The 14,770-nt window shown below is 50.2% G+C and overlaps 2 protein-coding genes across 7 annotated transcripts in view; both read right to left on the reverse strand.

Annotated features, from left to right (window-relative positions):
- The window catches only part of CYREN (cell cycle regulator of NHEJ), a 275,649-nt gene extending 272,759 nt beyond the window's left edge, over positions 1 to 2,890 (reverse strand). For 3 of the 5 annotated variants that reach the window (XR_008383690.1, XR_008383688.1, XR_008383689.1), the window contains exon 1: positions 1,753 to 2,890. Coding sequence is in view for 2 of the 5 variants with exons in the window: in XM_053609415.1 (XP_053465390.1) it covers positions 608 to 865; positions 1,753 to 1,828; positions 2,754 to 2,890 (471 nt within the window). In the remaining 3 variants the exon portion in view is untranslated. Of the gene's footprint in view, positions 1 to 106; positions 866 to 1,752 lie in introns of those variants that run through there. The other 2 variants (XM_053609415.1, XM_053609416.1) reach the window with 2 other exon arrangements.
- A 3-nt stretch (positions 2,891 to 2,893) lies between these two features.
- Positions 2,894 to 14,770, reverse strand: part of WDR91 (WD repeat domain 91) — a 30,901-nt gene continuing 19,024 nt past the window's right edge. The window contains exons 12-15 of one of the 2 annotated variants that reach the window (XM_053609407.1): positions 13,589 to 13,697; positions 12,724 to 12,836; positions 11,225 to 11,422; positions 2,894 to 3,027 (exon numbers count right to left, since the gene is read on the reverse strand). In XM_053609407.1, coding sequence (XP_053465382.1) covers positions 2,929 to 3,027; positions 11,225 to 11,422; positions 12,724 to 12,836; positions 13,589 to 13,697 — 519 coding nt within the window. In that variant the 3' untranslated portion in view covers positions 2,894 to 2,928. Of the gene's footprint in view, positions 3,028 to 8,574; positions 9,090 to 11,224; positions 11,423 to 12,723; positions 12,837 to 13,588; positions 13,698 to 14,770 lie in introns of those variants that run through there. The other variant, XM_053609406.1, reaches the window with a different exon arrangement.

Consider the following 14,770-nt stretch of genomic DNA (forward strand, 5'->3'; position numbering starts at 1 on the left):
GTTCCTGTCCCACTCCTGCTTGGATGCCACCAGGTGGACAGCAATGGGGAGGCCTCTTGGGCTTCCTAATCTGTGCGCTGTGACCTTTAAGCTCCCAGACAGGGCAGAGAGATGTGGGCAGCTGGTCTGCCTTCCAGGCTGGCTAGAGGGCTGACAGCTCATTCCTTGATCACCTCATGATGGAAACTATTTTTAAAAGAGGCTATCTCCTTAGGGGAGATCGTGCTGACTAAACTGTAGGATTCTAATATACTTAGCAGCCATGCTATTCTATGAAAGCTATTGTCTCTTTGGTTCCAAAAACGCTGGACCACTGTATGATCTCATTTTCTCTCCAACTTGTTACTGAGTAAAACAGATGACTAGGATCCTAGACCTTGAGTGGGAGACGGCACGGTGCAGAGATTTCCGATGGAAACGCAATTTGAAACCTTGCTTTCACACACTAAAGGGCAGCCACAAGGCCCAGGCATCCTGGGGCTCCTGGCCGGAAGTGAATCTGCTAGGCCCAAAGTGATACAAAGTGGGGAGCACAGACCACCCCGGCAACCCCTGTGGAAGTCTAGCTGCCCGCTCTCAGCATAAAGTCCAGTGAACAGTTCATTACTCAGCTGAAAAATATCTCCCTCACGTATTTTAACTCATCCTCATCCTTCTCCGGGCTTCCGCTGCAGGCAGAGTCAGAAACCCCTGGTCCCAGGGAGGGGCTGAGGCCTGGGGAAGGGGGGTCTTTCCCACTGTTCTCTTCCTCATTGCTGCTCCCAGAACTGGTGTGAGGGGATGTGGAGCAGGTGGGGGACAGTTCTGGATTATCAGAGTCCCCCTGAGAAAGCTGCTTCCAGGGCGTTTCCTCCTGTCTGTGGCTCTGCGGAGTAGAAGCGATGACAAGCATGACATACGTGTTTTACTTCTCTAACACACTGGCGTGTCTGTCAGTGACGTACCCAGAGGCAACTGCAAAGCGGCACGTGACTGGGCCAGGTGCTGCTTCCAAATGTGAGCTCCCTGTCTTCACCCCCATTCCTCCCACCCCCACTCCAACCACCTCATCACAGTTCTCAAGGAGTCAGGATCCACTTGGAGAGAAGCAGGCAGTGGAAAGGAAAACAAATAGAAAGGCAGGGTGGAGAACGGAAGGCGTCCAAGACACAAAACCTGGGTGTGGGCCCACATTTGCTCACTTATTAGCTGTGGAACTAAGGAAAAGTCCCACAGTCTCAATTTCTTCTGGATGACAGTATCTGAAATAACCACAGCGCAGAGTTACGGTGAGGATGAATGAGGGACTGCATGGTATCAAGGCCTGGGGAACTGTGAAGGGCTACACCATGCTAAAGCGGTTATGACTTCAGGAAGCCAGAAAACCACAGTGGCCTTCAGCTCAGGAGAGGTGCAATGGCTAAAAGAGGTTACCTCACCCAACTGAGACCCTTTCCAAGAACACAAACAGGTAAATGCTTGTGTCTCTTCCACGTGGACACTGACACAGAGTCACCCCCTCTCCTTGCACACTCACACCCTCCCCAGGTGTCCAGCGCCATAGGTTCATCTCCCAGGGCTCACACCACATGGGGAAGAGGCTGAAAGAAGAGCTGGGCAACGGCAGGCTGGGGAGAGGCTGACAGAGGAGGCTCCCCATGACAGCCTGCGGAAGTGGCATCTCTCTTATTGCCTGAACCAGGGGCCTACTCTGGTTTCTGCCCATGAAGAACTTCTGGTCCTAAGACTAGGAAGAGACTCAGTTGACTTTACCTCAGTCAGGATCCCCAGAGCAACATCGACTAGTTCAGCTTCATTCAGGCAGTACACAGTCTTCACTGCAGGGGACCTAGAACAGAAACACGAAGCCACCCAGGGGACAGAGGGTCTCAGCTCTCACAAGGAGGAAAATGAGAGCAAGATGAGAGGAAGGTTTTTCTCCCGGTGCTTTCCCACCAGGATGAGGACACGACCATCCCCAAGCTGAGGAGCATCCTCATCCTTGCAGCCCAGTAACCAGCATGGTGGTACTTGGAGGGAACACTGGGGGCTTCCCTCCCTCTGCCAACTCGGCCATAATAAGGGAACTAGGAAATGACAGTTGACTCTGAGAGCAAGCAGACCAGAGGCTGAGACTGGAATGAAACATGCCTGGATGCATTAACACATTCGGGGGACTGCAGCAGTCACAAACAGAGGCCTGGTCAATTAAGAAACCTCAGAAAAGGAGGGTCAGAGAGGGGAGCCGAGTGCCCAGTGCCCTGCTAGGAAGGCGGCAGCAATGTCCTTCCCCAGGGATGCTGGTAGACTGAAGACCCAACAGCCCTGTGCTTGTCACCCCTCCACCAACCTACCCCCCAGCCGCTGATTTCTCAGCAACCTTGTGTCTCTAAAGACATGCCCACAGGAGAACAGAAGACCTGACTCTGGGCCACGGATTTGCTCACTTGATGTTACAATTTTGACGCAAAGGAAGAGCCTGGCATTTTGGATATCTGGCCTGAGAGCGTGGCTGATGTGTGGAACGCACCATCTGTGTGCTGACAACCGCGGGCCTGACAGCAGAGCACACACCAAGAGGCAGAAACGGGTGCCTGTCTGGGAGGGGACGACTCACTTTGCCTCCTGCCCTCCTAAGAGCTCCAGGGATTGTCCAGCTGAACTGCCCACGTACCTGGCTGTTCTGTCCACACAAGAAGACCTCACCCAGCTTGGGAGCCCCTTGTTCCACTTTTGATTTGCCCCAGGAGCCCTCTGACCAAAGGGTATCGCACCTTGCTGCTGCCACCACCTCTGCTGCCATTCTCCTCCTCTTTGGGGCCTTCACTGGTACCACTCTCTTCTTGGTCACCTGAGCTGTCATCCATGACGGAAGGACCCTCTTTTTATTCTCAGGTTTTAAGGTTTCCATCTCTGTGCCTTCTCACAAAGAGAAGTCAGGATCCAACCTTAATGACCTGCTTCTCGAGTTGAGAAAAGCAAATCCCATTCTCTTGTCACAACAGGAATTATAGGTCTGTGTCCACAGTGGGAGTCAATCTTTAAGTCCTACAAAGAAGAACAAAGTGCAGTGAATTCTAATAAGCTAGAATACTTCCGGTCACCAGCCAGTTACCGGTAACCCAGAAGGAGAGCAGGGCTGGAGACTCAGACACTAACAGGCAGGCAACAAGCTTGGGAGACAGAGCCCTGGGACCTGTCCCCATGCCAGGAGCCCCACACGGCAGCCAGAGGCAAGCAGAAATACCTCCCACAGCCTCCTCATCAAGGGGGTCAGTGCAGGCCAGGGATGACCTCCCCCCTGGGGAAGGACATGGAGCTCTCTAAATCCCTTCCCTCACCACCCCAAATGCCAGTGTCCTCAGGGTGCTCAGCCTACCTAACCCCTAAAATACTTCTCAGTGACCACCCCCTCCTCGGCCCTATCTCCAAGTTCTCATTTCCTTTATAATGGCTCAGTTATAAGAAACCCTGAGGCCATTTGGGGTTTTTGAGACAAGGTCTATCTCTGCCCAGGCTGGAGTGCAGTGATGCAAACATAGCTCACTGCAGCCTGGATCTCCTGGGCTCAAGCCATTTTCCCACCTCAGCCTCCCAAGTCGCTCACGCCATACTCTGCTAATTTCTTAAGATGTTTTTGTAGTGACAGGTCTTGTTATGTAGCCCAGGCCGTTCTGATTCACAATAAGCTTTCATTAGCCAATACCTCTCCTTTAATCTAAAGATAATTCTGATGGGTCAAACTTTAGCAATAGGAGACAGAAAGCATAACCAGACTGGACTCCTGATTTGCAGAATCCACAGCCCCCTTCTTCACCTGCCCCTCAGCCTCTGCTCTAGGTTAACTTTTCTCTGCCTTATCCCAGTTGTTCCCTTCAGTCCTGAAGCCCAGTCCCCACCCAAAGAGCAGGGGTTGTGACAACCCAGCTAAGTCTCTCTACCTGCCACTTTAGAATCACCCAGGAAGCTCCACCTAAGATCTGACCCACCAGAGGTTTGTCCAGAAAAGGGTAGTCAGCAAAGAATATGATAGTCCTCTCTGAATCATAACTTGGCAATTTATTGCTCACTCAAGATGGCTGTCCAAGTATAAGAAAAAAATTACCACGCCATCATCCTAATCTATCCAGCCAGAGGACAGACCATGGCCAAGGTGCCTTCATTTCGTCAGAATTCAGAGGGTGCTAATAGTCATTCCTGCCATCTAACGAGCCTACCCAGCGAACAGTGCTGCTATGTTGGCAGAAATTTGTCTTAACCCTCAGGTGAACGTCTAGTGCATTTTACAAACGAGAAAATGAGCCTTAGTTAACTAGCACAAGGTCCCAGAAGTTTAAAATCACTCTTCCAGGATGAACAGGCAGGTCCTACAGACCTCAAATCCTGTGCCAGCATGCCAGGCTTCGGGGTCCCTCATGGGCCGCAACCTCTTCCAGAAGCACGTTCTCTGGAGCTCAGTGCTCACAGGATGTCGACCCATGAGACCTTAGAAGATCTCGTCCTAAGCTCCTCACGATGAAACCGAGGGCCCGCAGGAACGCGATCTGCCAGCATCCCTAGTCCACAGCCCGCCGCTCGCTCGCTTTCCGGGCAGTCCCCTGAGCTCGCACAGACCGGCAGGGCTGCCCTGCGGGAAGAGCTAGCAAGTGCGGAAAGGAACACGCAGAGGAAGCATCCACGCGGAGCTCCGCCGTCCGAGCCGGGCCGCGCTGCTCAGACCCGGGAACTGGCAGCACCAGCTCCTCCCGACCCTGCCCAAGGCCCCAGCGCTCCTCGGTCTGCTCTGCTCCGCTGGGGCCCCGGCGCCCTCTCCCTGGCTTCCAGACCACAGCCGGGGGGTGCGGATTCGGGACGGTTGGGGAACCCGCGCCCCACCCGGACCTCAAGCTCCACGGTCCCGTCCCAGCCTCTCGCGAAGCGAACCTCTGGCTGCAGCCCCGCGGAGAATCCAGATCCGCCCGCCCCTTCCGGCCCCGCCCCGCGCCCCGGCCCCTGGCTGGGGGCTGGCGCGGAGATCCAGGTGCGCCCCCTACAGGCAGCGCGTCCCGGCTCGAGGAAAATCGAAGTGTCAGTTCCAGGGCCTCTGAATCAGAAATTAGGAGATGGGAAAGGGGAATCTGTATTTGTGAAAGCTCTCCACGGATTCCCACAGAAGTCAAGTTCAACGCTCCATGCTGGGGGACGCATCCCGGGGACAGAGACGCAAGATGAGCCCCCCTGGGTGCAGGAAGAGAAATTAAAGCCTCTGCTTACATTTGTCGTCTTAAAGTGGGCGTCACTAATATTTAATATTCAGATTGGGGCCCCAGGTGTCCTGGATGCTGAGCTCTGCAATTGTCAGGTGGAATTAGCATTTTTAGTCAAAAATCACACGTACTTAAGGCAGCTGTGAAGGAAACACCCAGACTGAGGCCTTCACCCAGGGGACTTCGAAGTAAAAAGCATGATCTGACATGGTTTGCCCCTAAAATGAGAAATCAAGACAGCTGCCAGTGATGTGTTTTATGACTTGTCAGCTAATGACAGAATGATTACTATCCACACACCAGAGGTGCACAGAGCTTGGATACTCGGGGCCTGAGCTCTTTGAGCTCTTGCTTCTACCCGCTTGGTTGGCTTCTCCAAAGCTCTTTCATCTGCTCTTCAACACCTCTCTCCTGGGGAAGGGAGCTGCATGGGGAAAGTGTGAAGAAATCAAGGCTTAAGGAGAGATGGATCATCAGTGATCACAAAACCAACCTGCCCCCGTCAGGGTCAGTTTAGCTGCAGGGTAGAGCTGGTCTACTTCCAGCCCCTTCAGAAGGGTAGCCCGGGGGAGCAGGATGGCTTCTCCTCTGCCACTATGAAGGTCTTCCAGTCACTGACCTCTAGAGCCCCCCCTCTCACAGAGCTGTGAGACAGGGCAAATTCAAGTCTAACTGCAGCTGGGGCAGAGAGCACCATTTTGTTTTGTGAATAAAGGAAGAGAAAATACTTGCTATTAGAACTGACGAAGATTCTTCACCTGGCCAAAACTTTGGTCTGGCTTCTGAATCTTCTGCTAGGCCCATGTGTGCACTTCCATGTAAAATCCAATGTTGAGAAGAACCACACCCCATGCCCCATCCCCCTTCTTGATATGTGATCACCCTCTTTGCCTTATCTGGTCTGACCACCTTGGCCTGTCTCAGCAAAACTCTGTTAGGTTCGTTGAGCCAGAATCCACTCATCCCTGCTCTTTCCTCTGAGTAATTGTCTATCCACCTGCCTGCACCCTGCTCCTTGGCTATAAAGTCCCAGTGGCCCATGCTGTATTTGAAGTTGAGCCCAATTTCTCTCCGCCACTGCAAGACCTTATTGTAGCCCTTCCTGTACTTGAGATAATCCTGAAAAAAAGTTTTCCTTACTGTGCTTTAATAATTATCATTGAATAACTTTTTTTCCAATAGTACCAGCCCTTGTGCATCTGCCCTTAAAAACCTCTTTCCATGGCCAGCTAAAAATGAGGCAAGAGCAGGAAACAAGTCTGTCTGCCTTAAAAGCTTTGTCTGAAGGAAGAGAACTCCCTCCCCAGCAGAGGTGAGGAACCAGAACTACAAATATGTGGCTTGCATAGATTTGAGTCAATACCTGAAGCATTTGAGAGGTTTTTGGTCTTCAAACTGGCAGATAAAACTGTACTGAATATGTGAGGTCATGCATATGTCAGTGAGCTGGACTTAGTCCTTCCACAATGTGTAAGTCCTTTAAGAAGATGCCACAGCGAACTCCTGATGCATCTGAATGCCCAGCTAAGAGGCTGGATTTTCGCCTGAGGCCCTGGAACAGAAGTGGGCAAATGCAGCCAGGTACCTGAGGGCAGGAAATGGGAAAGTGCACCTGTGAGGTTCCCAGTGCAGCCGGGCCAGAGCTTAGGGTCAACACCCGGCCAGGTGCAACTCAGTATGATCTGATGGTTTTCTTCTGTGCCATCCTTACCCCCAGATAACAGAGGATGCTGAGCAGGTATTTTGAAGGAGAGAGAGAAGTTTAAGTCCTGACATACTTTCTTTGGGATAAGAGCTCATCCAACAGGGGGCAAGACGTGGGCACAGGGAAGGACACTTGGGTTTCAAGTCTTCTTTGTGTCCCCATGATCTTAAATCCATTTTGGCAAGCTTTAGAGACATTACAAGAGGAGAGAATGGATAGGAAGACAAACTTCAAGATGAAGAGAGGAAAAGTTAAATGAATTTTCAAAGGAAACCCATGAACATCTCCTAAATGTCCTGCAGAATCACTGCTGTTTCAATGTAGAGGGTAGAAGTAGTAACACCCAGAGAAGTCTTGGTTTCTTCATTTGAGGGAAGGCATACCAAAGTGGAAATGAGGAAAAAGGGATAACTATTTACCTCAGAGTCTCTGATGTTTTTTATAATCAAGCCACAAAAATTCCTTCTTGCTTTTCCCTCAAATCCCAGCAGAATGGAGCCAAGCCTTTAACACCAATTTCTTTGTGCCTTTCGCAAAGTAGGTAACTATGAGTATTCACCATTCTGCACCCCAGAACTGGGCTAGAAGGCTCTAAACTGTGTGGGGACAAGGTTGCCCCTGCCAAGTATCGAAGCACAAGGCCCAGGCCCATCATCCCATCGTGATGACTCCCAGGAGTGGTCTTCCAGCTCCACTTCACCTTGCGGGAGCACCTACCTCTTCAAGGCCCCACCCCAGTCAGTTGCAAAGGGCAGGCCTCAGGCAGGGGGGTGGGCATAGCTGGTCAGGATCAGCTCTGCCACAGATGGACTGGCCTGAATCCCACATCCCTGCCATCAACCTGGCTGCTTCACTTGACCTCCCCTACACCCACCAGCAAAGGTACAGGATGCTGGCAACTGGCGACACCTTGGAGGTTAAGCTGGAGGAATGAGAGGAACCACTGAATGAAAGAGGTGCCCTTGGGCATCCCTAATCCAAAACCTCTGAAATCTAAAATGCTCTGAAATTCAAAACTTCTTGAGTGCCAACATGTCACCAGAAGTATAAAATACCACAACTGACCTCATGTGATGAGTTGCAACCAAAACTTAAATATTGTGTAAAACTGCCTTCTGGCTATGTGTATAAGGTGTATATGAGATTTAGATGAATTTCATGTTAAAATTTGGGTCCCTTCCCCAAGATATCTCATAATGTACTTACAAGTATTCTAAAATTCGAGAAGAAATCCACAATCTGAAATACTTCTGGTCCCAAGCATGTCAGATAGTAGATTCTCACCTTGTGTGGGAAACAGAAGTCACCCAATTGAGAGGGTACCCAGAGCAGAGGCCTTGGCCCTGCCCTCATCCTGAGAAGCTTCTGTAACAAAAGCTGCCAACTTTTAAGGAAGAGAAAGAACACTCTCTGGCCTGGACTTGAGCAGAGAGAAATAGGACCCACCAAACTTGAGCTACTCAGCAGAACAGATGAGCCGTGGGTAGCACCCGACCTCGATGGCAAAGCAACAGGCCCAGCTGGGAAAGTGCAGCCCCGGTGAAGGGCACAGCACTGGGGTGGGCAGATGGAAGGCAGGGGCTGACCGTAGCCAGGGCAAAGCGACACACACATCCTAGAAAGACAACAAGGGCCCACAAGTACATTCTCTTTTAAAAAAAAAAAAAATGAGAAACATACAAAATACTGTCAATTTCTCCTGGGCCAACACAGCAGCCATCACAGTATCTCTCCTTCTTCTGGAGCTTTCGTCCCGCAGTCTGCAGCGTATGTCTGGCACAGTCCATGATGTTGGTCTCCAGCATGAGCCACTTGCTCCGTGTGGCTCCCCGTCCAGTCATCATAGTTGGACAACGCTTTAACTCCCTGGACAGTCTCTCCCTGAAGACTCACTGTGCTGGCGGGAGCTGCAGAGGAGTGCCCCATTTCCCACCTTGTATCTCCCCTACACCCAGGATAACACTGCTCCGTGGGTGTCCCTCAGGACAGGCCCTTCACAGTTTATGGGCCAGGAGGGTGGTCAGCTTGATCTTGCCATCCATGGAGGCGGTGAGGCAGGTCCCACAGTCCATGGCGGTACTCCAGTCCACAGTGACCACAGGGGCCCGGTGGCCACCCAGGCTCAAGCAGCTCTCCAGAACCCTTTCATCACCACCCAGCTACAAGAGGACAGGACAGAGGAAGAGGTGTCAGCAGACACCACTCACGAACACATGCACCACCTCCACTGGTGGCCAAACTGCCTCCAGCCTGGGGGCTGCCACCCCAACCTCCTCGAGGCCAGGCACAGGTGCCCACCTTTCTAGAAAGTCAGTTCAAGTTCTTGAGCCAGGAAATGCCTTCCCTCTCTCAACTACATGAGTCCAACTGAAGTGGAAAACAAGTACCTAAGAAGCTCCTTGAAAGATGGAATTTTCTCTGCCACCTTAAACTTGCCGTGGGCTATTACCTGCTGCATGCCCCACTCGGCTGCCCTCCCACGGTATCACTCCTCACTCCCTGGCACCTGCTCGTGTACCTGCTTATTCGTTTAAGGTTCACTGCCAGGTGGGGAATGCAGGCTGCAGGAGAGCATGGTCTCAGCCAGCCCGCCGCACAGAGCAGTGTCGGCTTGGGGAGGCTCCGGAGCAGCGTGTGCACTGCTTTCCCCCATCCCAGCAGCAATCCAGAATCAGACGCTAAAAAGGGAAGGGGAAAATAGGAGCAAACTGAATTACTACCAATACCACCCTATATAATAACATCCATGAGGAAGAGGCAGAAAACACTCAGAAAAATCACAAATTATTCATACACTGTCGGAATGGCATCTGAAACTAGTTTAAGACTTCTACAAAGGAAAATCTTTCCATCCACTAATTGGTTATAAAGCTAGTCTGACTGCAAATCATATAAACTGATCAATGCAAATGCCAAAGGTCACATGATTAAAAATAAAATACACCCACGCACCCACATATATCCATAGAGAGCAAGTTACTGAACAGCCGGCCTGAAATGCAACAAAACAATAAAATAGTCAGCTTGTAAAGTGAAAGTTTTCTACTGTATCTCCCCTGGGAGATAAGCAGCTATGAGAAAGGGTGGGTCAAGAGCCACTAGAATCAGCGTCCTAACAAAAGAGGGGACTTTCTGTCAGTGAGCGCTCACTACACACTTCAGGCCCCAGTCTACAAGGCTCCTCATTTCCCACCTCAGCACCCCCTTCCCCATCACATGGGCTCTCACTTGCTTCTCCCCAAGTGGGGTCCCAAGGCCTGCCTTTCTCTCATCTACCTAACTCCTCCTCCTCCTGGTCCCACAGTCTCCCTGGGGTTTTCCCTGAGGACCCCGGGAAGCTCTTCCCCACTAAGACCTTCCTCCTCTCAGAAGCACTCCACACTGCACCGTTCCCACTGCTGGTGCTGTCTCTTTGAGTGTGTGCCCAAGAGAGCAGAGACCACACTTTATGTCTCCTTTACCTTCCAACATCTGGCACAATTTTTCCACAACTCGTGCTGTTGACTGACTCAAGAGCTATAGCAACAAGAGACCGAGGACACTGCACCTTGTATGACTCTACACCTACACCAAACACCACCATCAGGCCAATAAAAATTACCACTAAGGCTGAGAATAGATTAACTTGGTACAGACATAGGAGCTTAGGCTACAACATAAATCCTCATCATTAGTCTATTTGATAACACTAGTAAAAGAGAAGTAAAATAGAAGACATAATTTCATGTAATTATACATAAAAAAGGACATAGAACAGAAGCTCTAACTTAAAACTTAAACCAATGTGTAAGCTGAGGAACTTAAAACAGTGTGAACACTCAGCTATGGTTTGACAAATCACACCCTCAAATTCTGTCTCAAACATGGACTGGAAGGTACTTGACCCGTGGGACAGACAGCAATAAAATAACAAATCTGTACCAGATTAAAAAGTCCAGCCGGCTCATACTTGTCTGGGGGCACATTTCCCCCATTCCAACACCTTCCAACCCTTCTCATTCCTTAACATTTTCTATAATAGGCCTTATTCTCAAAGAACAGAGGCAGGAAAAGGGCAGGATCTTGAGCAGAGGGGATGGACACCTCATGCTCAGCCCCAGTCCCACCTTCTCCACCTGAGCTGAGCAGCAGCCTAGGCCCAGCTTACAAAAGGAAGGCTCCTGGTAAGGCCAGTATGTGTCAAAGTCATCTCCACTGCCACACAGCATGGGAAAGAAGGTCACACTCAGCCTGGCTACACCCAAGACCTCCAAAATGGATGCCTCTGTCCACCATGACACCCCTGCCCAGTTACCTTGTAGATGACACCCCCTGTGGCAGAACAGGTCAGCATGTAATTGCCCTCTGAGTCAAAAGCGAAGAGTCGGCCCCGGGGGACTTGAACCTGCTTGTAGCCGCTGTATCCGGACAGCACGAAGGGGCCCGTGGCATCGGAGGGGAGCCCATACTCAGACACCTTCAGGCCACTCCTGTGGATGTTCCACTGGATGAACTGCAGTCACAGAGCACAGCCAGAGCGCTCTCTTAGCAGAGCCCAGCCAGTGGCAACCGATGGGAGCAGTGAGGACCGGCCCTGGGCAGAGGCTGGCCAGAGGGACCTGCCCCCCTAGCCCCCCAGCCACAGTTCTGACACCTTTGCAAAGCCCTTTCAACTACCAGAAGCAGAAAAGGGATTTCAGGTGAGGTATCCACCCCCAAGTCTCATCTGATGCCAACAAGATGTAAGCATTTTTTAAGGAAGAAAATCTAGAAAAACAGCCAGGAACCTCACATCAAAGTCCAACACTTCTCTTTCTCTCTGGCCTGACCCCAGGAGAGAAAAGAGGACAGAAACTGGCTGTGCATGGACTTTTGGTCTCTCAAGCAGGGGGAGTGCTTCAAGAGCCGTCATCATCATTATCATCAGAGTTAAAACACAACTAGATTTTTCTGTCTTAGGAACAAGGTACAAAGGACAGATTCCAAATCCATTTCTAGTGTCTCAGCAGTCCAAACAATTAAACACAGAGTGACACAGTGACAAACCTGGCTGCATTTACTGTGGTGTGTATAACCCCTCAGTATACCTCAGGGGCAGGCTGCTCAGCAGTGACCACCTCTTCCCTGGGAGTCCTACCCACATGAACAGGAAGGGAAGCTTTAAAGTAATAATCCCTTCCCACGCTTTTCAAATGAAGAACTTATTTTGTAGTTCCTGTTTTGAATGGATAAAAAGGCAGATAGTATCAAATCTAAAAGGTACAGGAAGACATGCGTGGAAAGCCAGTCTTTCTCCCAACCTTGCCCACTGCCTGGCTGCCTTTCCAAGGCAGGCATTGTGCCCACTCCCTAAGGTACCTCCACAGAGGGAATCTATGAGGGGCCATTTGCTTTTATTAATTATTTTGCTTTTTTTCTGGCATCCTTCTTACATCTCTGGACTCTGCTCAGGCCTGCACACTTCTGGGGCACTATCCACAGACCTCAGCAAACTACCCACCTGTGAGTGCTCTCAAGACCACCCATTACCAAGCTCACCAAAGTATATCTTGGCCCCAAATTATACCCCACAAGTCCACCTATGGTGAGATGAATTAACTTCTTTGGCACTCCCTTTCATAAGGATAGCCGACTCCCACTGAACTCATGCAAACTGCACAAAGGATCCTGTGAGATGAATTACTATTTTATCCCTATTTTACAGAATAAAGGCAGAAAAAGCCAAAAATCACACAGCTAGTAAACAGTATGGGCAGACCTAAGTCAGCCCAGCATGTGATCCCAGCCTCTCACCTGGACCCCATGGGCACCTACCTTCCCGTCCTCGCCAACGCTGTACACAGTGTTCTCGTCGTAGCTGAACTCCACGGAGTACACCTCCCCACAGTGGGCCCGCCAGCTCATCGCGCACTCGTGCTGCTGCATGTCTGAAGCAACAAGACCCTGAGGCTCTGATTTTGGCCAGGGCCCCCTGTGCCCCCTGCTTGGGGATGACAGCTGTTCTATAGGCCTAGGGCCTGCTGGACCTGACAGGTGTCACAGAGCTGTCCTTGCCCAAGAAGTTAGACTGCCTCTGAGCTTCAGAAGCAGCTTCCTTTGCCAGGTCAAAACCAAGGTTCAAGAGTCCCCCCTGGTGGGGGGTGGATCTAGAGCTCATTGGATGAGCTTTATGTCTAGGGGGCACTCAAGGACCTGCCCTCTAGAACTTTCCCAGAATACCGTGGGGATCCCTTCAAAACACAGTCCAGACCTGGGGGCATCTCCTGGGGACAGGGCCTGCTTGGGGACTTGTAAACAGCACACCAGATGATTCGGATGCATGCCCCTGGTTAAGGAGCACTGTTGTGATGCTTCTGTGAGGAAACTGAGGGGCCGGCAGCAGGTGGAGAGGACAACATCCCTCTCCTGTTCCCTCTGGGGTGCCACATAGGTGTTTAGGACTCTGAGGGAACAGTTCGAGATGAAGGACTGAATGCTCTACCCCTGCCTACGTCTGCTGACACCAACCACATGCAAGTTGATTACTGTGGATGTTTTGAAAACTCTGACCGAAGTTAAGTATGTACATCTGAAATCGGGGTTTTGCAGTAGCCTCTGATTCAGCTAGCGAAAAAATTCAACTGTCTTCCCTGGGACATCTGAGGAGGGGACAAGGATTGCCATGAGCATACTTCCATACCAAACAACCTGATGACACCATCAGCTGCCCCTGTGACCAGTAGGTTCCCATTGTGATTAAAGGCTGTACAGTTGATAGCAATCGGTTCTGGATCCAGGGAAAACTGGAGCTATTAAAACAAAACAAAACAAAACCATTAGCAGACCTTCACCAGCCCAGGCATGCTGCTTACTCCAACACAGACTCACATATGGATGCCCCAGGCTAATAGACCTGGACCTGAGCCTTTGCCAAAGTGCTATGCTTGTGACCTTCTGAACTCTTTCCAGGCCAAGGTTTTTGTGCCTGTATACATTCTGGTTCCTATTCTGACAATAATCCTGCTTACTCAGTTATAAAGTGAGTAACCTGTATTTTAGCACCTTACAGGTTACCCAGAGTACATTCCAAGCTAATTCCTATTCAAAAGCCTACTGCCAGCAAAGAATAACACTTCATTAACTGCCTTTTATGGCAGCCTATGCCAAGGTCACATGGCTGCTCCCTTCCCTTCCCATCAAGCCTTATAGGCCCCACAGAAACATTTGGAACACAGCAGCAGACAAAGCAACCTCACAGAGCTTAAGGTCTATTAATCAATCAGATAATTAATGAAGAGTATCATTTCAAATAATATGGAACCCCAGGAACCCTAAATAATGCTCCTGAAACTAAAAACACAAGATAGAGTGTTATTTAAAATACACACAGAATACTGAGCTAGCAAATAAATAAAGGATCATCTGACACCAAAAATGAAAGAAACCAAGAGTCCAGAAGACTAGTGACCTCTGCAACTAGTTTTTACTATCAAATCCAGATGACCCAAGTTCCTACTGTGATAGCTACACAGAGATCAGGAGCCTGGAGACAATGATGTAAGACCTGGCCAAGGTCAGGTGATGAGAAACCATCACATAAAACTAGAGCTCCAAAGAGCTATCCCTTCAATGTGGAAATGAACAAGAAATAAGCCTAGTTCATAGAATGGAATAATAAGAAAACTTGCCTCTGCACATTCATGACCACAAACTGGCCCTGACATGAGTTTATGACCCAGATTAACAATCCCTCTGTAGGCAGAGAATTTATTGTAAACTTGGTGGAATTGGCAGTGCCTGCAAGCACCTGGCAAAAGTAAATGCAGATGTTCTCCAGAGAAATGCACCTCCAGCCTGAGCCTAAAAATATTCTCAAGTATAA

The sequence above is a fragment of the Nycticebus coucang genome, chromosome 11 (genome assembly GCF_027406575.1).
Source record: "Nycticebus coucang isolate mNycCou1 chromosome 11, mNycCou1.pri, whole genome shotgun sequence".
Lineage (NCBI taxonomy): Eukaryota > Metazoa > Chordata > Mammalia > Primates > Lorisidae > Nycticebus > Nycticebus coucang.